Consider the following 22,493-nt stretch of genomic DNA (forward strand, 5'->3'; position numbering starts at 1 on the left):
TATACAATTAATAGTGCATTGTGTAGCATTTATCCTCTTTTTTGTAGCCGTCGCCTATATGTTTTTGGCTCAAGTGCACTGTCAGCCTTTATTCCTCATTTCAAACTCCGGTATAACAATAATTTCAGTCATCTCCAAAGCCTCCCGTTAACAACATTTCATAAATCATATGGTGAATTGTTCTGAGGTATTATCTAGGTTTTCCTTTTTCATTACATTTTGGCAGCAAAGTAACTAGTGTGCTAAATTAGGTTATAACAACTGTTTATAAACACAAACAGACGAGCAGGTTCACTGTTTTTGTCTAATTAATCAGAGATTATGCAAAAATAAAAGCTTCAGCTCTGAATACCGATGTGGTTAAAAAAAAGTTGAGGAAATACTGTATCTCAAACTGTCTGAAGATCGTCAACAGTCAACAGTGGATCTTAACTGGGCTGAGGGCGCCCTCTGCTGTTGGAGGAGAAGATTACACCTCATGTTCCCCCGTTTTCTAATTGTTATAGGGGTTTTTGATTTATGGCTAAAAGTCCACAATATACAAGCATATTATTATGACATGGGACGAAATATGCTTTATAAGCGAACGATCAACTAGTTTTTGAACTGCAATTTTGTGTTTATGAAGTAAACTAAATAAATAATAATAACAAAAACAGTAATATTATTAGTCACATAAAACACAACCATTTCCTTTGTCGCTCTTCTTGTTTGCTTGTATGTGGCAGTTGCGTCACTTTAAATGTTTTCTGCCAAAAGGAATTGTGGGGTGTCCTTGCCATATTTGTAGTTTTTTTATTAGATTTATATTTTGTCTTCCTTTGCATTCAGAGAATTCAAACAGCTCTGACTAAGGCCAGGGTACCACTGAGAAACTCACAAATTTGACGATACTATAAATTACATTATTATTTTACTTCTATAAACTATGCAACTCTTGTATTTATGTCTTTATTTTTAAGGCTGATTTAATCGCTACTTCGTCTGAAAGTACATTTGTCAATAACATTTACTAAGGGAAAACTGTGGTCTTTATCCCCCTAAAAAAGTTTTTCATAAGAAATAAAACTAAAGAAGTCCAATTCGAGTTGTTTTTACCTCTTCAAAAAAGTACTTTTACATACATTTTAATTTGACTTTGTAAAGACAATAACTAATTTAACGTTATTAGCAATGTTTTCTCTGACTTATACTGTTATGATCACAAAAAACTTCTTGCCAAATTTCATGTTCTTAATTGCAAACAAGAAGCAAAGAAATGGACAAAAAAGCAGCTAAAACTAATATGGACAATGTTTAGTGTTTAAAATGTGATTACGTGTTTATTTTGCTATTATTTGATGTTTATTTAGTCTAACTCCATTTGTAAAGTGGTGTTCTTCCTTTGTTAATGTTCCTGGGTTGAGAAAAAGAGAAAAAAAAACAATAATCAACAATAAGCCATGATGAAGTATGAAGCAATGCTAAAACTACCTTAATGGCAATGTGATGAAGTGATTTTAAGGAAAAACACAAAAGCCCCAGGTCAGACGGGTTTAAAAAACAACCACATGGAAATAAAGCATGTTTAATTTGTCTCTGGATGCCCACACTAACACAGACCATCTGGATGTTTCGCTATAATTTAGTTAAAGACACAAAGACATCACGTTGGGATCCATTGATTCTCTTTAATTCAAAGATGTATCTTTTACAAAGCCAAGATTACATGTTGTAACAATGCTTTGTTAATGTCAGAGGTAGGAGACACCTTTTCCCAGGATACCCCCGAAACACAGGAACTAACAATAATCACAGAGCCATTATGTTATTGTACAACAGAGCACACTTAAAAAAGTATTTTTGAGGTAGCCACACATCTGACTGGACAGCATCAGTAATATATCTCTGAACTGACCCGCTGAGCATTTTTAAGGCCTTTTCATAGCACACATAAACAATGGCAAGGCACAGGAAAGAGTCAGGGCCAGAGTTCACTTTATATGTAAACTTGAGGCTTTCACATTTGAGAGCAGACATTTTAGGAGCAACTCTACCACAACCCTGTCACTTCTCAGCACTCATAAAGCCACACGGTAAAATATATCAGCACCTGCATACTCTAAATCTAAAACCCGCCCATCATTTTAATAATTCCATTAGTTTTAAACCACGCAGCCGAGTAAGGCTAAGATAAGAATGTCATCTGAGATGACTTTTAATCCTGGTAGGTCACTGTTCCTAGGATGCTAGATGCTTAAAACAAGCTTTGACAGTTTAACTACTACAGTTTCCCACAGTTTACTGTAGATACAGATAGTTTTGTTGGGGATACACAGAGTTTGTAGACAATTAAATGCCACCATTGTGGGCAGTCCGACTCAGCAGCCACAGAAATGCTGTGAAACGGACAATGCCAGTAAGGAGAACATCTAAACCTGTTGTGGCACCGTCAGACACAATAAAATAATACACACTGTTTGTTTTAACAGGTTAGAACAAACTAAAGCTCAGGGAAAATAAAGCACAAGTCACCTATAAAGCATAACACACATGCATAATGATAATTCTTGGAGGGAGGGGAGTTCCAAATGGAATGGGTGTGTGTATGTCCGCAAAGCTACATATCTCAAGTTAAAGTGACGGGAAAAATAAAAATAAAAATAAATGCTTTTCAAATGATGTCCAAATTCCAGATTTAGTAAAAATGGAGAAAAAAAAGAAAGTGCAGAAACTAAAGTCTAGGCCCAACTCTGACTGAACCAAGTTTAAAGTCACCACGCTACGTTTGATTCAATGCGAGAAGCAAAATACATTTTTAAACTACTGTTGCCAATTAGGGCTGCACAATTACTGAATACAGGAAAACCTAGTTTCCTGCAATAGCTTGAATTTTGCAATGAAAAAAAAACAAGATAATGAAGTGAACACGGCTCACACAGAGGAGCCGTTTGTTTTAAAGCAGTTAATCGTTAAATCTCGAAGGTAAATGTGCAGCGATATAAATTTGACATTACCATGATGCGAACTGACCAGACCAACTTGAGATCTGTTAAAACAACATTGCACACCTGGGGCCAGATCTCAGTGAGGTCACTTGGGGTTTTCTGTCAGAATTGGGCTGACAAACTGGGAGAGGAGAATGAGCTGGAACCAACCCGTTCCCTGATTAAAATAACCTTTGTAAAAGAAGGCAAATTCACAACTTCTTATAAAGAAAAAGGACTTGAGAAATAATTCAACATAAATTGTGAAACAGCACAGGTAGGCTTTAGAGCCGCTGGAAAGACATGTGGAGGGAACTGACACTACCAGGTTACTGCTAAACATTTCTACTTAAACAACAATGTATCATAAACATTAACCATTTATAGACATCCACATAGAAACACCCATTGACTGAAAGATTATGGAACAAAGGATGGAGTACATTTTGCTGGTTCCCCAAATGTGACTTCTAAACTATTTCAATAGCCCTAACCCTATAAGGTGCAATAATAGCAGCCACTTTGGGGATTACACGTCATAATATCGGCACTTTGCTGCTGTGTTTACGTATGGACCTATTTTTGTATTTTCCATGTTTTTTAAAACTCCAAAGTCATGCTGTTTCATGGTCCTTTGAAGTGGGAGGAAAGCTTAGGTTACAGTGTGTCTTTAGACTCCCAGTTTATTTTCTAACTATCGGGAGACAATAAAACAATAACCAAATCAGGCTAAATAAAACAAAAAGGAAAAACCTAAGACTAACAGAAGCTTAAAACACCCAATATGCTGACGTTTTTAATTGAAACAAACGTTTAAAAAATAGAAAGAAGTTTGGCTACTTGTGGTTAAGTGCAATTTCTCTTGTGTGGCGAGTGCTGGAGGGGCTTGTTGGCATCTGGAGGTCACTTAGTGGAAATGCTGCTGGCAGTGTATCTTCTCCTCAGCCTGGTCAAGGAGCTCCAGCATCTCCTGGACGATGGCCTTCAGTGCGCGACCCAGGTCTTCCCCGCTGTAAGGCTTTCCGAGAGGAGGCACATGGATGAAGGCAGAGCGACCGCGGCTCAGGTACAGAGACGTGTAGTAGGTGAAGTCACAGAGATATCTGTCAGGGAAGACAGTAGAGCATTACATACATGAACCATGGCAGATGCTAGCTTTTTATTGAAGCTCATTTTGTATCAGTATCACCACAAGTCACCAACAGGGGTGGAGTGGCTCAGTGGTTAAGACCGGTACCCTGTGTGCGAAAGACATCATGGTCGCAAGTTCGATTCCACCCCTGGCTGATTGTACTCAATTCCATTGTAAGTCGCTTTGGATAAAAGCGTCTGCTAAATGACATGTAATGTAATGTAACAAGAAACAAGTGCAGATGAGCCAAAAGTACATTGCTTGGAGTATACTTACAAATATTGCCTTTAATAGTCCAACTACAGGATGTCACACTGATATTAGCATTAGCACAGCAGCCAACAACTCTTTCTCTACATCCTAAGCAGAGACTGAAGTCACACTTCCCTACAGCTACATCTTACTCTTTTCTTCTTCTGTAATGTTGCACAACTGCCTCACCCATTCTTTATCCTTCCCTCAGGTTTGCTACATCTTATTTTTACAGGCTACATGCAGCATGGCGTGGCATTGCTAATGATGCTAGTCATGCTTGCGGCTGTCCCAGTTAATATTTGTTTTTAGTGCCATCCTGTGGTACTGTCTCGTCAAAAATGTCTGTTGATGTTATGTCATTATTTGTAAGAAAAAAAAGACAACAAATGTTGACAGACACGTGAATTTGCATTTCCCAGACATCACGTCATGTCAACAGCGGAGAGAGACAGTGGACAGTGTCCACCACACCGCTAATAATTATGGCTCGACGTTCTTACAATTTGTTTCATTACCTCCACCGGAGGATATACAATAGGTTATGGCCCAAGGAAGATATTATTACCTTCATTATTAAAAAAAACAAAAAACAAAAAGTTAACCTTGCAAGCTGGAGGAATGTCCTGCCAGTGGGGAAAAACGAGCAATCTTCACACTCTCAGAGTGATTACACTGATTTAATACAGATGACATATTCAATGGTTTTCGCCTAATTAGCAATATTACATATTATTTCTACTCCATGTAATTCACAATTTGGACAGTAAATACGGTGTCTGGCTGACTTGTGTGTTAAATATCACTCCGTTTAACAGCCTCTGTTCCCTGACAGTTGAAGTGTGTGGTTCAGGGGGTGAAGTGCCAAACAAAAAGGCTGTGAACTAGAAAAATAAAATTACCTTCCAGCATCTTTGGAGACAGACACAGTTACTCCCGGCCCTGAGGCGGTCACTCTCTTACAGACCGATTCCATGTCAATAACTGAGTCGATGCAGTCTGGGCCTCCCACAATGCAACACTGCGAATCAGGACAGAAGCTGCTGTTGTCCAGACCCTTGTAGCCATGATTTCTGCCACACTTCTCCAATGTGACAGTGGTGGCCATGCCCGAGACTCCAACATGAACTACCAACTGGCAAAAGACACCATAACAACAACACAGTCAGAATGGCTAAAATATCAGTTATCAGTCACACTTGAAATTGCAGCTGCTCTTTCTGATCTGTTTCTACTCATTATATGAAGCTCAATCATGACAAATAAAGCATGTGGTCATTTTGTTTCGTACAGTCAGTTTCTCTGGGCCTGTTGGTGACAGTTTTACACAGACCTGAGACCAGTGACCACACAATGTGAACAGCTCAAACTAATGCTCTCCTCTTACCTGTGGATGATACTGCTTCCATAATGATGGTACCAAACTCTGGACTGTCTGGTACTCCACAGGAACCTCGTACACATGCAAGTCCACTTCACTGCCCAGTCCAAGCTTCTTTAGTTCCTAATGGTGTGAAGAAGGAAAAAAATAAAAAGCTAAAAGTCCTTTAACAATATCAAAGATGACATTTTTGACTAAATGTCAGGATGAGGGCTATCTTTGCAGCCTTTGGGGGAAAAAACAAGACAAAATAAAAGTGAGTGACCAGATGTCATTGGAGTATAGTTCTCTATGACATGGAGAACGCCTTGTTATGACATGTGGTTTAAAGCTTCTGAAATAAGTCAGAAGCTGTGATGGGATATTGTTGTTAGTGATGTTTGCAAGAACAACTATGTATAAGATTTCACATTTCTTGGGTGTTTTTATGCATAGATTCAAACACACAATCCTACTACAAATCAAAAAAAAAAAAACTTCTCTTTTATATATTTATTTTGTGTACAAAGAGGGCAAAGCCGAACAAAGTCAAATTCCTTGTTTGTGGGCACAAACTTAAGTTAAAATAAACTTAAGGCCAAATAAAGCTGATTCTGATCCAAATTCTATGTTAGCATTATATCTCAAGACTTCAAACAACATAATGCTGTCTTTTTTTCTTCTTAAAAAGATATCTGTCAGTTGCTTTGCTCTTTTCCTAAATATTATTTTAAAATCACTATGAACTTAAATATTCAACTACATTAATGGATGAGAAAAGCAACAAATAAAAGATGCAATCATACATAGTATAAGTAAGATTAATCTGTATCTAAATCAAAGCCATTTGACCAACACCTCCCCCAATCTCCCTGCAGGACACATAGCTCTGGACACTGACCCCCACTTGTATTGAACAGAGGCTTGTCTGACCACGTCTGTGACCCCCCGGTCACAAAGCGGCCTTTTGTTTGCGTTTAATATCCTTATCAAGTCCGTCTAGACACCCTGACAACCACCATCATCCCCCACATGCAGTTTCCCCAGCACGAGCACAGGGAGCCTCTGAGACGCACTGCTGGGTGGCATGAAGCCGGCCAGCATCGGGGCATCATTTAAACATTATGCGAACACATTCAAATCTTACTAATAATGTTACAGACAAGACTTTTTATTTCCTTATGTGCGTAACATCTTGGAGCTGGTTAGTGGAATTATTTTCCCTTAAAAACAATAAATAATATCCCAGTTTGAGCGTGTCTAGAGCGGATTACCAATAAACTGACTGCAAATTCAAATCCCCAGACATTTTCACCGTCAGCAGATAAATTATATTGTTTTTTTTGTCACGGTCGTTTTTTATTTAATAGACAGAAATAGAAGGATGAAACATACTTGTACTGCTACCCAGCTGGCGTTGACTGTGTGCTCTCCAAATGGCCCAAAACCTATAAAAACACAGGAGTTAATTCAATAGCCGAAATGCTGTCATACTGTGCAGGTGCAGGTAAAGTTTCCGTTGATTTAAGGGGGACATATTTTCACAAAATATGATTTTTTACTGCAAATGCAAAAACATTAATTCTGCAGAAAAGATTATGTGCACAATGGCTCTGTTTTCTGTTTTAATAAGAGCACGTAAATTCTACCCAGTCCACTGTTGACTTTAGCTGAAAGAGCTCTTGGCTTGTTAGGGATATTTAAATGTTTTGGTTTAACTGTTTCCGATGAAGTCAGAAATTTGACTGTCAAAGGCATTTGCAATACTGTATCTTTTATCCAGAAGCCAGATACTTGCATGTCTCTTTCAATATTTTATCACTAAACATAACATATCCTTATTGTTTTCTATTCAAATAGACTGAGCTGCTGCAACATGATATTTACTTAAGCATGTCACTCTTCTTGAACATTCAGTGTGAAATCAACTACGAACAGAACAAATTCTCTCTCTCTCTTTCTCTCTCTCTGCGCAACTCTATTTGACACACCAAATAAAAAGCAGCAGTAGCGGCAGCAGACGATGGACATTCACCAAGGCTTGTTTATACAGCAATCTATAACTGATCCCCCCACCGCCACGTTTGCTAGGGTCAGCAGGTCCCTAGGGGCTGGGTGGAGGGGGATCAGTCTGTCTGACAGGCTGCTGAAAAGGAGCAGAAAGAGGGGCCAGCAGCTGCCAGGCGGCCAGCTATTGTGAAGGTGCTGTTCCCAGGCAATCTCCACATCTTCGATCAGCTGGGACTGCCAGCTTCTGCACCCCTTTGTGTCTGAAAAACACCAAGTCACTGTCTCTAACTGTGTGGGGGCAGACTTAAGTCTGGATATTCCCTTCTGTTTGAGTATTGACTGTTTATTCTTTCTAAAAATCCAAACTGCTTGTATAAAAACATACTGCTACGACACAACTGGCAATGGTGAGACAGGTTTTGCATATTTTAGTGCAAAGTTACAGAAGTTATAGTAATCCATAAGAAACAATGGCGTATCAATCATGAGGGGCACAAAAATTAATTGATTATTGGTTCATGTGTTATTAGCCTTATTAACCACTGTGCACAGCTCTGTAGACACTGATTGAAGAGTGATGAGAGCAAGTGTCATAATAGATAATGCTCAATGCAAGGCAGTGAAAGAATACTTTGTTAGAAGTTATTAAATGTTCTAGTTACACTATCATATGACTGTAACTATTGTCAGCTTAACACCTAAAGCCCACATAGCATTTTCTCCTGTATTCGTTGTCTTTTGTAGACATTAATGCCCACGTACATAATATATATAGTTGTAAATTGTGTCTTTTACGCTACAAGCAAATAACTGAGATTTTTCATTGACATATTGGAATTTACAGCTTTCTTATTATATCAGTGAGGAAAAACGTACGTTCAGATGCAGCACAAAGTTAAAGCAACCCTGGCGAATCATGTTACATGTTTATTGTTGCACACACGCAGTGTTTACCTCTGTCAACTGCATTGTTTCACTTGGCCTTTTCTCAGAAAAGACAGGAAACAAGGAGGAAAAACAAAAAAAAAGGATTTCTCAATGGCTGACAATAGCCTGTCGACATGCAAACAACATACCTGAACACAGCGGTGTAACGTTATTAACACAGCACACAGCGCGTTTCTCCAGCTGTCTTGTGAAAAGGAGCAGGAAGAAGCAGCGACTGCCTGACGCCATTTACTGTCATCTCCACAACTTTTCCTCCACTTCGGCCGCGACAAAAGACCACAACGCCGCGTGAGAGAAACGTACAAACCTGTGACGACCACCGTTCGTTTATTGTTGTCCATCTCCCGTCCCGTGACAGAGCGTCCGCTGCTTCTGCTGTCGGTCTCTATTTTGATCCACGGCCGCGAAGAGGCTTGACGGACGACACAGTTGACGGCTCTTTCGAGCACAAGCTGCTAAATCGCCCGGTGTCCCCCCGTTTCAGCAGGTTGCGTGAGATGTGACGTGATGACGTCAGCAATGACAGAGGCGCGCGAGACCAGGAGCAATTGTGTGTTCTTACCCCACAAATACTCAGTGTTGTAATGTAACGAAGTACAAATACTTCGTTACTGTACTTGAGAACAAAATTCACGCATCTGTATTTTACTTTGTTATTTATATTGTTCAGCAACTTTTATTCCACTACATTTCATCTAACTGTCTTTTGTTACTCGTTACTACCAAATAAAATCAGAAGAAGATTTGGTAATGGTCTGTATTTATATAGAACTTTTCCAGTTTTGATGAGCTGCTTTACATTACAGTTTTGCCATTCACAGACTGCAACATGGGTTTAAGTGTCTTGCTCAAGGACACATATAGACTAGAAGAGCCATGAATTGCTGCCTTCCAGTTGAACGACAACTCATCCTACTACTGAGCTACCATGTCTCCTCCTGTATATAATACTTTTTTTCTGTACTTAAGTACAAAATCTGTACTGTACTTTACTTTTGAAATAAGTTGTGTACTTTTACTCCACATTTCCTCTAACTATCTTTGTTACTCGGTGCTACCAAATAAAGTCAGAAGAAGAAGAGTTGGTAATGGTCTGTATTTATATGGAGCTTTTACAGCATTACCATTCACACATCTTTTATACCCATTCACACACTTCAACATGGGGTTAAGTGTCTCGTTGAAGGACACAAAAAGACTAGCAGAGCCAGGAATTGAACCCCACAACCTTCCAGTTGAAAGACAGCTCACCCTACCACTGAGCTACCATGACTCAATCCTAATGTCTTACTTTTTTTTATACTTTTAATTCTAAAACTTTACATTTTATATCAGAAAATTACTTTTGATACTTAAGTACATTAAATGTCATATAAGACTTTTACTTAAGCAGTAGCCTGAATTGCAGTAAATATACTGATTTCAAATATGAGTTATAATATAGCATTAATAAAACTAAAACTAATACAAATTGAATTGTTACTATTTTTTTCACACCAGCCTAGCTGTTACCAACCTCCATTATAACTCACACAAATACAAATGTTGCGTGTGTTTGACTGTAGGGGGCAGCATCTTCAAATAAGTGTATTATTTTACACTGCAGCGCCGGAAGCTCACTCTGAGTCGGAAAACGGTGGTAAAAAAAAGCGTGTCAGGAAAAAAAGGCCAAGACAGAAACACATTATTATACGTTTATCACAATGGTGAGTATTTAACTGGTGGGGAGTACAAACAAAGACGATTATTGTTGTATTTTTGATTATCCGTAGCGCATAACGTTTGAAGGGATGGGTCCTAATTACACCCCCGTATCTTTATCATACCAGGTAACGCTACGCGAGCTAAGTGACATTAGCTTCTAAAGCTAATTTAAAAACAGATCTTGAGTGCCATGTCTGTCTTAATAGTCTAGTAATTAAGCTCCGTTAGTAATATACAATTATAAGCGCCTTAATTTTGTTAGCTGACCGGACCCTCGTCCATAATCACTAAATGGGTCCAAATTATACACTATTTACAGCTTGAGAGTGCTTGAAAATAATTCTTAATTCTTATTATTGGTTCACCCTATGTTTGGTTTGTACTAATTACGGTTTTTATATGCTGCTTTGAACAGAACAGAACAGAAGCTTAAATGAATTAAATGTATTATATGTTTATAATGTTTTGTGTTATACAGCTGGGTCAGACCACTGCCCTGTTTTAACTGTAGTCCTGGTTTTCCAAAATACTAAATAATGTTGATAGCAAGTGAATCCTTTTTTTTGACATTTTGCAGCTTCCTTTATCTCTGCTTAAGACCGCCCAGAACCATCCTATGGTAAGGAGACTCTGAATTGTTTCTGCTGTCAAAAACCTGCATATATGTACATTAAATGATTTATAATCTAGCATGATTTCATTGTATCACAATTAAATCAAAATAGTTGACAAAATGGTGTAAAGCAGGTACCCTTATAAACCCATGCATGTTAATGTTTATACTGCATACCTTTTGTACTCAGCTGGTGGAGCTGAAGAATGGGGAAACGTATAACGGTCACCTGGTCAGCTGTGACAACTGGATGAACATCAACCTGAGAGAAGTCATCTGCACCTCCAGGGTAAAGCTAATCTCTGCTTTCGTATTTCACTGTTGACAATGTTTCCGCAATGAAAGAGGGCATAGAAGACCTTGCTGTGGTCCATTTTTCATTTCACCCCAAATGACTCTTTGAATCTCTGAGTTTGAGTTGGTTTTTCTCTCCACTAACGCTTAGCGCTTGCCCATTGTGAACTGTTGGGTTTCTCTTTTCTCTGACAGGATGGAGATAAATTCTGGAGGATGCCTGAGTGCTACATCAGAGGAAGCACCATCAAGTATCTGCGAATCCCAGATGAAATCATCGACATGGTGAAGGAGGAGGTTTTGTCAAAGGGCCGTGGGCGTGGTGGTGCCCAACAAAACAAACAGCAGGGCAAAGGAAGGGGAGGAGGAGGAGGCGGCGGCCGAGGTGAGTGATAACTCGACTACTGATCAGACTGAATTCTGCATGGATGTTTGTTGGACGGGTCTGTCTACAAAAGAGACGCACAGAGCCACACCAATGCTCTGAAGTAATACGAGATTGTGTTGGCAAGATGGCAGATAGGATGAAAACAACAGTGTGACCCTATTTAATTGTTTATATATGTTAGACATTTTTCATATAATAGCAGCACAAATTGATAGAGCTTCTACCTTAACAACATTTGTTGCAGATTTCAATTTCAATTGCTTTGAAATGTCTCTTCGTAGGTCTGTTTGGTGGCCGTGGTAGAGGAATGAGCACCGGCCGCGGTCCACCACAACAGCAGCAGCAGCAACAGCAGCAGCCACAGCAGTCTGATAAGAAACCAGGCAAGCCACAGGGGATGAAGAACCAGCACTGACCAATGACATTACACCTTTAACAGCACATCCTTTAATTCAGTCCTTTATTCCTTCAGTACATGACTTGTTTTCTTCCGCTCAGATGTTCGTCAGGACTGACGGCTACAGAAACCTCACAGGGAGAAGTTAAGAGAAGCTGTGCATTTGCACTGAATTTTGTTTTTTAGCAATTTTTTGTTGGTATGAACATTTTTGTGGCCCTAAACCAGGATATCAGTATCAATCTGTAACATGTGTCCTTAAATATCATAAACCACATGCAGTTATTCAACACATAGCTTTTGGTCAGTTGGTACACTGGAATGAGGCTTTTCTTTTTTCTCCCCATGTAGTTTAGATTGGTAAAAGGACTGCACAGCCCCAACCTTTTTTAATTCCTTAAATTTGCTCTTTATTTCTGTTGTTTGTGACATACTGTTGTTTGCAACATTTTTTGTTGGGCTTGAATCGCAGCAGGTGAACTTTTAAACAAGCAGTCACCAGATGAGAATTCAGTCCTCTTCTTCAAACTCTTCTGTTTAATAATGGTTCATGTGGATGAATGTCTCATGTTCATTAGTCTGATATGAATCAATCCAACATTTGTCCCGTTGGTTGGATTTCATTTTATTTTTGTAACAAAAAACATTGTTGTAATTTATTTACACAAAAACATGAGAATAAAAGAACTTTGTTAAAGCATTAGTGTTTCTTAAGAAATCATCTGTATAAAGATTAATCTAAAATACATTTTTGGATCACCCTAATTGTCAAAATGCATTTAAATATAAGCTCATAATTCTTTTGTTATCCCTGCTAATGAGGTTCTGTTTTTGACCACATTTATGAGCAGCCAAAGTCGAGATTAAAGCACATATTTTGATGAGCTTTCTGGAGATTTAGGATTTAAGTAACATATCCAGGTACAGGATTTTTCAAAATCAGCTCAGAAAATTTAAACTTTAAAGTTTCTAACAAATAAAAATACTTTCAAACCCATTTTAATGTTGAATTGGATTAGTCTGTCAAGTCCTTTATTGGTCAAATAACTTTATTGATACCGTAACAAGTTTAGCATTTAAGCACAAAACCACAATTAAAAAAAAAACACATTATATACTAGATACTAATGAATCAGTAAGTAAATGAATTAGGAAATCTGTCTAGAAGCTTGAATACAATACAAAAAATAAGATGTGTACACCAAATCAGATATCTGTGCCACAATCTGCTTTAGTCAGTCATGAAAGGAGATTGTGGCAGAATGTACCACATTATGTTAAGTTGTTAAATTAATAAGAATTAATAAGAATTTCTTGAGTTCATATTCCATATTTGATAATGGAAAATGTCAGTGAATAACAGTCCCACATTCAGGCTTTCACACATTTTACAGACGTGATGAAAATGTTTCTGTTCCTTTCTGTCCTGTCTCTCGTTTCTGTCCTTTAAATCCCTGTCGTTCTCTGTTTGCCCAGAAGATAGCACTATTGAGCTTCCCTGCCTCAGTCATCATCAGCAACAGCACATGCTTGTGTTCCTCACTAGTGTCTTTGTGTTGCTGCTTGTTTGGACTTGACTGCTGTTGCTCAGATTTTGTTTGCCTCCAAACCTGCAGTGAACGTTTGTTTTCTGATCGTGTTCTATTTAAATTCTAGATTAACAGATTTAGATGACAGTGTTGTTAAAGTTTACTGGTGCATTATTAACAGGACAGACGTGTTAAACCTTGACCACATACACCGTAAAGCAGTGACTTTTGAATGTTTTTCCAGAACACATGAGGACACATCATGTAAGTGCATGCCGGCGATGTGATGCTACAAACATTCCTGCAGACTGCACAAGTTTTAGAGACACACACATTTGACATTTGAGTAAAACTATACTTAAGTGCTCGCTCAAATACATCACTTTTCCAATTTAATCCCCAATCATTCACCAAATATGATTGACTGGGAGTAAATGTTGACACACATATTTGATGCACCACTCCAAAGGTTGTCCAATCTAACACAAAATTGAGTAAACACTCAATCTGTGCTTTTGATACCAGTTTGCGTCCAGACATTCACAAGTGACAAGTAAGCTCTGGGTATGTAAAGATAAAACAAAAGTGAGGACGTTGAGAAGACAACTGGAATAATATGTAGTAAAGTAGAAAAGCACAAGACCAGAGGGCAGAATAACATTTGCATTTTATTCAAATGTAACATTAAGTCTTTGCCAGCGCAGCTGCAATGCCCAAAGGTTGTTTTTTTTTCTAATGCCAGTGAAGTGAAACATCAAGATAGTTTACATTTATATGAGGGAGTGAATTTCAACATTAAAATACATTCATGCATAAAATCCAAAATGGCATTCGTGAGGAGGGAAATTAACACTATTTCCCATTCCTCTGAGGTCTGTGTTCAGAGAGCGTGTTAAATCATATCATCTCACTGCTGAATTGTTGACCATGGTAACAGGCTTGAACTGTGTGTGTGTGTTCATTGAGTCCTCCTCCTTTTCTTTACCGCCTACACATTTCTAACACACACACACACACACACAATGCACTGACCAGCCAATCATACCCCTTTCCCTTTCTACTGCGTTTACCTGCGTCACTCTGCATGTGTTGCCATGGTAATGACTGATGCTCCCCCCACATTTTGCCTCTCTGCTGCTTCCAGTCTGAGGATGAGGGCTGGCTGGCTGGCTTGTGGCTGGTGATGCAGGCAGGGCTGCAGACGTCATCACTTCCCCTGGGAAGGAGGCCTATTTTTACCACTGGGCACAAAGCATACCGTGCTACCCGGCATATTTATGGATCCACGTCTATAATCCCAGGCTGCCCGGAAAAACATTTCTCCTGACACGTTGCATCACTGTTCCTTTCTCTCCAGTCATTTCATCTGAAAATCATATTTCTCTTTGATTCATTTGTTTTTGCCTGAAATGAAATGGCCACATTTGTCTGTTGCTCTATTTGATTCTGTGTGTGATATTTTACACTCACACTCATCCCAGTCCCTTAGGGAGAATCGCAGCTCGGAAGCTGGCAGAACTACTTACACAAGGCCTGTTGTAAAACAACTGTAAAGGAAGTCAGCATGAATTCACCTACAGGTTTCAGACTGGAAATCAGGATTATTGTACTTCCAGTTGGTGCAATGCAAAGTATAGAGGTCAATAATTTGAGGTAATATTCCAAACTATTGCGCTTGCCCCTACCACATATCAACAGTATAATATGAGTGCACCTATAGTAGGTTAATGTACTTAATCATGCTGTTGCCACAATCAGCCATAATTCAATCGCCTATATTCAACATCTACTCATATTAAAAAAAAGCAAAAAAACTAGTAAGACAATAAATTCTGCTGTTTCTTATGATGTTTCAATAGTTAACATGTCAACTGTTTTTGAGTGGTAGATTGATTTTGCATCGTAACTACATTTCTATTATGAACTATATATTGTTCCATATCAACGCAGACACTTTTATTTTGAAATTCAGCAAACTCTCTATCACTGCCAACATGTTAATAGAGATATCATGATGGATTATGATATAATTTTATTAGTTGCCCACCCCCAACTGAACAGTTGTTTTTTCCATGAAAAGGTTACACGCTGGAGCTGGGGTCTATTTCCTGTAAATGTGCGAAACATCATTAAATAAAGTTCTAAATTAAGTTCTGCACAAATATTTCACATATTTAACATATCCTGAAACCACTCTCTTGGCCTTAATTGGGTCATAAGGATCATAAATGTTTAGGTCTATCTGTATTATTTCACATGCACATGTGTTTTTACACCAGTACCCACACACATGCATTCATAAATATAATGAATTCCATAGCCCCTTACCCTAACCGTAGCCATAACAACATCACACCTAACTCTAATATACATCTAATTGTAACTTTAACCCTAAAACCCAGGTCTTAACCATGAAAAAGTTCTTTAGAGTTATGAGGAACAGCCAGGATGTCCTTACAAAGACGGTTTGAATCAAAATGTGTTCTCACAGCCTCTTACACTCACACACACACACACACACACTCACATCCTGGGTTTCTACGTCCCCCATGAGTGTGGAACCTCACCTACATAGTGAAAGTACGTCATCACGCTGAGTGGAGCAGCCTGGTGGGTTGACACAAACACCAGCAAACAAGGATATACTATCAGCCTATATATTTATATGTTTATATATATATATATATATATATATATATATATATATATATATATATATATATATATATATATATATATATATATATATACATATATATATATATATAGTCTCAAAGTGAGCATGAAGTTATATAATGCTCAGAAATAAATAGATTTAACCATAAACTGATTTCATTCTCTTTGAAGACATCTGAGTATTTGTCTCTCCTTTAATAATCAAAGTATTTCGGGTGAGAGGGAAAACATGTAACAACAAGTAACAGAAGCAGCTAAAGAATGATGAGAGCTTGAGTGAGAGAGCAAATCCTGAACCTCAACACCTATAAAATACTTCACATGAACCCTGGGACCGTTTCCAGATGTATTTCCTGACATTATATTTCTGATTCAAAAGTCATCACAGGCTCTCAATAAATGAGTGCCGCAGAAGAAAACTAAGAGATTGTGCAAAGCGTTGTTTGGCATCTGCTTCACATTGATGAAGTTGTTGACGTTTTTTTGACATTTTTTGACTCTTAAGACCTTCAACTTAGCTTCTTCATTTGCTCTCCATGAATCTCATTTGGTGCTTTTAATCACATAATATGTCACTCATGATACAACAATAACAACAAAAGACCTGTTGTTCTTTTGGCACAACAGAAGATACCAACGTGAGAGTGCAGACCAAATAACCACTAAAATCACTTCTTCTTCTTCTTAATTTCACAAGAATCATAATTTTTGAGTTTTTTTTTAGCTCACATGTCGTCAAACTGACAACAGTCAAAGTAAAAACATAACCTGCTCGCAGGAGAGAACAACCCATATTTCCTCATTAAGTTTCTGTCAAAATGACTAATGTCATAAGGTGACCTTAAAAAGACAATGTAAATATGTACAGTGAGCTTGTACATGTGTGAAACGCAGTGTTGTAATGTAACCCAGTACAAATACTTTGTAACTGTCTTTATGTACAAAATTCATGTGTCTGTACTTTACTTTCTTATTTGTATTTTTTTTTTTTTTAGCAGCTTTTACTTTTACTCCACTACACTTACTGTCTTTGTTACTTGTTACTACCAAATACAATCAGAAGAAGAAGAAGAGTTGGTAATGGTCTGTATTTATATAGAGCTTTTCGAAAGTCATTTTCTGGTAAGATACTTGTTCTTTTACTCAAGTATGCCTTTTAGGTGCTGTATAGTATAACGAGGAGATGCAACACTCCGAAAGTAGTGGTACACACAAGTCTCATTCTGAGGAACGAAAATACAATTCCTACAGTTTCATGTAATTATTTACTGATTTAAACATCATTCTGAGTTTAATATTTATTTAATTTCTGATAGTCGCCTTCCAAAATCCTACACACTGGGCCTTTTAACATTCTGTACACATTCTGTTCACAGAGACACAAATATCGGTTGAAAGTCATGAATAACCAACACAGAAGATAATTTTTTTTTATTTAAATAAGTGAATGAATGGGAGAATGAAAGAGTGTGTGTTCTGGGGAGCTTGGTAAATCCATTATCAGTTTCTGTTTTCTCAGTTACCCCACGTGCACTCTACACATAATATTCAGCTTTCAGACAAAAATATCTCCCCTTTCTTGGTTTACCTCCACCCACCTCCATTTCCGCCACAGCATAAGGAGCAGTGACATCACAGGGTCTGTGTCATGTGATCCACCCGCAGAGCGCTCTGCAGTGATGGATAGGATCTTCCTTTGACGCACATACATCATACATCCTCTCTGTAACCCTTTACAGGCCAGAGGGTGCGTGAATGAAGATAGCAGGGAGCATTTTCACCATAGGATGACTGATTATTTTTAGATCACTTCCCTGTATATTGATTTGCTGCTCTGCTCTGTGGATCTGCATATTTATCACATGATATGGGAGGGAAAACAGGGGCACAGGTTATGTGGATTATTTCATGTATTTCAACACACATTTTGGTGATTTTACGTGAGTGCGTAGAACGGTATTGGGTTTATATGAGCATAAATCAGGGAAAAGTCTGGTAAATCCTGACAAAATCAACTTCGAACTGAAGATTTGTACCCTCTTAATCTCTCAGAGACACAGAGACAAAATAAAATGCCCCTAAAACGCACAAACTATGCAATAATCATGTGTTTTGTCAGATGGTGCAGACATAGGCACATCCAGATTGTTAACCGACCAGAGGAAGTGTCGAAATCTCATCAGTTTCAGATTCAACTTCTCTATATTTGGTTGATACAGCAGCGTCTTAGCAGGAAACTCACGAGAGCACAACCTTTCCAGAGAAAACATCAGTTATTGCTCTTTCTGTAACTAGGTTTTATTCTATCATGAACAGCAGTCATTTGTCACTTTCAAATCAAACCTTGATGTACCGTCTCCCTGTTTGTAGTTTGTCCTTCATCTCAATGGCATCAGGACTAAGGCTGCTACGATTATTCCATTATTAATGGATTACAAAATGTAACGTCAACTATTTTTGAGTGTTGAGTGTGATTTCTAGGCTTCTTAAATGTGAAGATTTTCTGGTTTCTTTGCTCCGTATAACATTTTGGACAATAACAAGACATTCAAGAACATCAACATCATTTCCAGGTTTGGGGTTTGACATTTTACCGACCAATCACATACTCGATTAATTGAGAAAATATTCGTTAGTTGCAGCTGTAAACAGGACCAAGACCAAATGAAAAATAAAGTGAAGTCAAATCCACTTGATCCCGATCACTGCTGGTGCTAATAAAGTCTAAAAAAAACTGAGCCTCACTACTTACTACACTACTTATGAGCGTTTACAAGAACTGACTCTCCATAAACCTCTGAATAGTTCAGGCCCAGAAGCCTCACGTATCTTTGACAGTCCACCTGTGATTAGTCTTAAGAGGTCTAAAATGAAAGAGTTTGTGATATCTGTATGTGTAGATACTCCAGTTTGTGATATCTGTATGTGTAGATAATCCAGTTTGTGATATTGGTATGTGTCGATACTCCAGTTTGTGATATTGGTATGTGTAGAAACTCCAGTTTGTGATATTGGTATGTGTCGATACTCCAGTTTGTGATATTGGTATGAGTTTTTGATATCATTATTGGTAGATATTCAAGTTGGTACAATACATTGGTATTGGAAGATACTCAAGTTTGTCTTATCGGTGTTGGCATCAGACACACAAAAGCGGTATGTCCCATCCCTTATTGATGGTGACAACTTTTAATTTAAAATTGAACATGATGTCTGACATTATTGTATGAATGCAAGGATGTAGATGGACAGAAATAACGTACATACAGATAATATGTACAAAATCAAAATGATTATTAATCTACTATTGTGGACACTGTTTTTAAGACTGGGTCACTGAATTGAGGCTCAGAGTGAGAGCTCCTGTCTTCTCTCAGCCTCTGTCTTTTTTCTTTTTTTTTTGATTTCTATAAAATTGTGGAAAATGTCATTTCTGCCCAGTGCGTGCGCGCTCTAACGTGACATAATGGAACGTGCGAGGCTAGAAAAGCTCGCGCGGGTGTGCGCTTCACTCAGATCCAGCTCCAGAGCAGAAGACTGTCCTCAGTCTCTGAATTCACGGTGTATTAGACGATTATAGAAATTGCATAAATAATTTAAATCAGCATATTTAACACGCGTGGTTGATTCTGTGAGGTTATGGACAGGACGTCGCTGTGAGCGAGTGTCCATCAGATCTACTTCATTTTTATTCACGGAGATAATAATAATAATAATGATGAAGAAGGATATTAACTTGAGTCTGGAGGACGACGCGGACCTCAAGCCCCATCTCCGTGACGCGGAGAGCATGCTGAGCTCCCCGGACCTGGGGCTGCTCAAGCTGGCCTCTCCGGAGCTGGAGAGGCTGATCATCCAGTCCAACGGCATGGTCACCACGACGCCCACCAGCTCCCAGTTCCTCTACCCGAAGACGGTGACGGAGGAGCAGGAGTTCGCGGAGGGTTTCGTGAAGGCGCTGGAGGATTTGCACAAACAGAACCAGCTGAGCGGAGAAGCGCAGACGAACAGTCTGGACCTGGGCGCCAACATCGCTCCGGTCACTATCCAGCCGGACCTACCGGTGTATACGAACCTGAACAGTTACGGCACCGGGCCGCTAGGAACCACTGTGAACTACTCCACTGACACGGTCCCTTTCCCGCCGCCTCCGCCTCATCACCTGGGGGCAGCGGCAGCAGCTCCTCCGCCTCAGACGGAGCTTTCTCCGCCGCTGCAGCTGCTGAAGGAGGAGCCTCAGACAGTGCCCGACGTGCAGAGCTTCGGCGAGAGTCCGCCGCTCTCCCCCATTGACATGGACACGCAGGAGCGCGTCAAAGCCGAGAGGAAGAGGCTGCGGAACCGCATCGCAGCCTCCAAGTGTCGGCGGCGCAAACTGGAGCGGATCTCCAGGCTGGAGGACAAGGTGAAAACGCTCAAGAGCCACAACACCGACCTGGCGTCGACGGCCGGTCTGCTCAGAGAGCAAGTGGCTCAGCTTAAACAGAAAGTCCTGTCGCACGTGAACAGCGGCTGTCAGCTGCTGCCACACGAGGTTCAAGTGCATTAGGGACAGAGTTTCCCGTGGCTGCTGACCAGCGTATAAGCTTCATGGACTAATTTGTTATTGTAGTATATTCTTCTCTCTGTATATAGCCATCATGTTTGCAGTGGTTGGTGGAATGAATGCCAGGCCACGTAGGCCAAAATCTCTATCAATAATTAGCTGTTTTTATAAATGGTTGGGTACCGGTGTAATGTAAACATACAATGGCACGGCGCACTGTCAGATACTGTTTAATGAGACCCTCCTGCTTAATTCGGCAGCTCATTTGGACAGATTTTCTTCCAAATTAACCATAATCCACATTCCTCCACTGCCTGAGAGAGAACACATCGGCATCAAGTATGTGATATTTACATTGAAAAAATAAAAAAAAATAAAAATGGTGTCTTGGATTTATGGCGAAGTCAAGAGAGTTTGATATATTATATTTATATGGTTGTGTTTTACTGGACCTTTAAACTGCTGTTTTTTCATTGACATTTGGTCTTTAGCACGTTGATGGGCTATATACTTTAACTTCTGTTTTATGTTTTTGGGGAAATAATTAGTCTTAAACCGTGGACCAAGCTGATTTTGACAAGAACATTGTTATTTTGGCTGTAAGAGCGATGTATATATATATATATATGTATACATGCTAATAAACATGTTTGACATATTTACCATACATCTCAGGAGGTAAACAGTTTGCAAACTTGATTGTTTACTCTACTTTGGTCCATTCCAGTGTGTCCTCATGTGGAGAGTCATGCCCTTTTTTATTTTTTTTTGCACTGACTGTTTTGTGTCACCTGTAACCTCCAGTTATTTGGTTTTATGCCACTGTGTTAAATTAAATGCTGCTTGACAATAAAACTGTTTCCCCCTCTATCTTTGTGAATCCTTAGTGTTTGTGTTCACAGTAAAACCACATGTGTTGATCCAAATAAATTATGTCAGGTTTTAGATGCAGATCCAGTGAAACCATGATTGTGACGACGGATATGTCAAGTTATATAAAGGTAAAGTGGGTGAACTGATGAATTTGCTTGGACTATAATCGTCTCATGAATAATAATGAAAGTGTATTAGAATCAAGACAGTACTAATGTCTTGTAGGTTAGATTATTTAGCATGAATTTGTGAAGCCAGTGTTGCATAATAACAGGATTTGGAATGCACTGTTTCTGCTCTCCTCTGTATCCTGGTATCTTCCATGGTGTCTGTCGCCCTCTGCTGGATGTTTTGTTTTTCTGTACAGATACATGAATTTTGTCACTTTCATTACAATTCAGCATGTAATAAAGATGTTTGACTTTTTTATTAGGTCAGTAACACATTTTTTCAGATTGGAAGTATTGTATTGTACGTTTTCACTTATTTCATTTAATTTTAAGAATAAAATGCATGTGTTTCAGTGTTTCTCAGAATGCCAGTAACAACTGACATTCCAAATGTCGTGGTGTACGTGACACCACAACATTTGGACCACAGCAGTCGCACTCCTCAAGTAAAATCATCTTAAACTAGTCAGCTGATTGTTAGCAACTTTTCTTTTTATTACTTTTGTTTTACCACAAAGTATAAATAAAAACATCCACAGCATTATTCTCTCATCTTAATGACTAAAACCAGGGAGGATTTAAAGAGGCAGTGATGTGAGACCAAGTAAAGTTAGGTGTTTCATGTAGGAGCAGAT

General features: G+C 38.9%; 3 protein-coding genes across 3 annotated transcripts; 2 read left to right on the forward strand and 1 right to left on the reverse strand.

Moving 5' to 3' along the window:
• Nucleotides 1-1,650: 1,650 nt before the first annotated feature.
• On the reverse strand, nucleotides 1,651-9,167 carry pgpep1 (pyroglutamyl-peptidase I). Its single transcript, XM_044044623.1, has 5 exons — nucleotides 8,976-9,167; nucleotides 7,106-7,158; nucleotides 5,738-5,854; nucleotides 5,253-5,485; nucleotides 1,651-4,069 (listed from the first exon to the last, which is right to left on the reverse strand). The coding sequence occupies exons 1-5, from the start codon at nucleotides 9,007-9,009 to the stop codon at nucleotides 3,874-3,876; spliced, it is 633 nt and encodes a 210-aa protein (XP_043900558.1). The 5' UTR covers nucleotides 9,010-9,167; the 3' UTR covers nucleotides 1,651-3,873.
• A 1,113-nt stretch (nucleotides 9,168-10,280) lies between these two features.
• On the forward strand, nucleotides 10,281-12,764 carry lsm4 (LSM4 homolog, U6 small nuclear RNA and mRNA degradation associated). Its single transcript, XM_044043325.1, has 5 exons — nucleotides 10,281-10,374; nucleotides 10,950-10,991; nucleotides 11,176-11,274; nucleotides 11,475-11,664; nucleotides 11,949-12,764. The coding sequence occupies exons 1-5, from the start codon at nucleotides 10,372-10,374 to the stop codon at nucleotides 12,080-12,082; spliced, it is 468 nt and encodes a 155-aa protein (XP_043899260.1). The 5' UTR covers nucleotides 10,281-10,371; the 3' UTR covers nucleotides 12,083-12,764.
• Nucleotides 12,765-19,717: 6,953 nt separating this feature from the next.
• jund (JunD proto-oncogene, AP-1 transcription factor subunit) lies at nucleotides 19,718-21,685 on the forward strand. Its single transcript, XM_044044237.1, has one exon. It carries the CDS (start codon nucleotides 19,985-19,987, stop codon nucleotides 20,816-20,818), a length of 834 nt encoding a protein of 277 aa, XP_043900172.1. The 5' UTR covers nucleotides 19,718-19,984; the 3' UTR covers nucleotides 20,819-21,685.
• The last annotated feature ends 808 nt before the right edge of the window (nucleotides 21,686-22,493 follow it).

This window comes from Solea senegalensis, linkage group LG14 (genome assembly GCF_019176455.1).
Source record: "Solea senegalensis isolate Sse05_10M linkage group LG14, IFAPA_SoseM_1, whole genome shotgun sequence".
In the NCBI taxonomy this organism is placed as follows: Eukaryota; Metazoa; Chordata; class Actinopteri; order Pleuronectiformes; family Soleidae; genus Solea; species Solea senegalensis.

Excerpts from the sequence above, each read along its gene's own strand:
- pgpep1 (XM_044044623.1), bottom strand. The coding sequence starts at position 9,009 with ATGGACAACAATAAACGAACGGTGGTCGTCACAG. Across the intron at positions 7,159-8,975 it reads ACGAACGGTGGTCGTCACAG|GTTTTGGGCCATTTGGAGAG; the intron begins GTTTGTACGTTT and ends GTGTTTTTATAG. Across the intron at positions 5,855-7,105 it reads CCAGCTGGGTAGCAGTACAA|GAACTAAAGAAGCTTGGACT; the intron begins GTATGTTTCATC and ends TCACACCATTAG.
- lsm4 (XM_044043325.1), top strand. Across the intron at positions 10,992-11,175 it reads CCGCCCAGAACCATCCTATG|CTGGTGGAGCTGAAGAATGG; the intron begins GTAAGGAGACTC and ends TTTTGTACTCAG. Across the intron at positions 11,665-11,948 it reads AGGAGGAGGCGGCGGCCGAG|GTCTGTTTGGTGGCCGTGGT; the intron begins GTGAGTGATAAC and ends GTCTCTTCGTAG.
- jund (XM_044044237.1), top strand. The coding sequence starts at position 19,985 with ATGATGAAGAAGGATATTAACTTGAGTCTGGAGGACGACGCGGACCTC.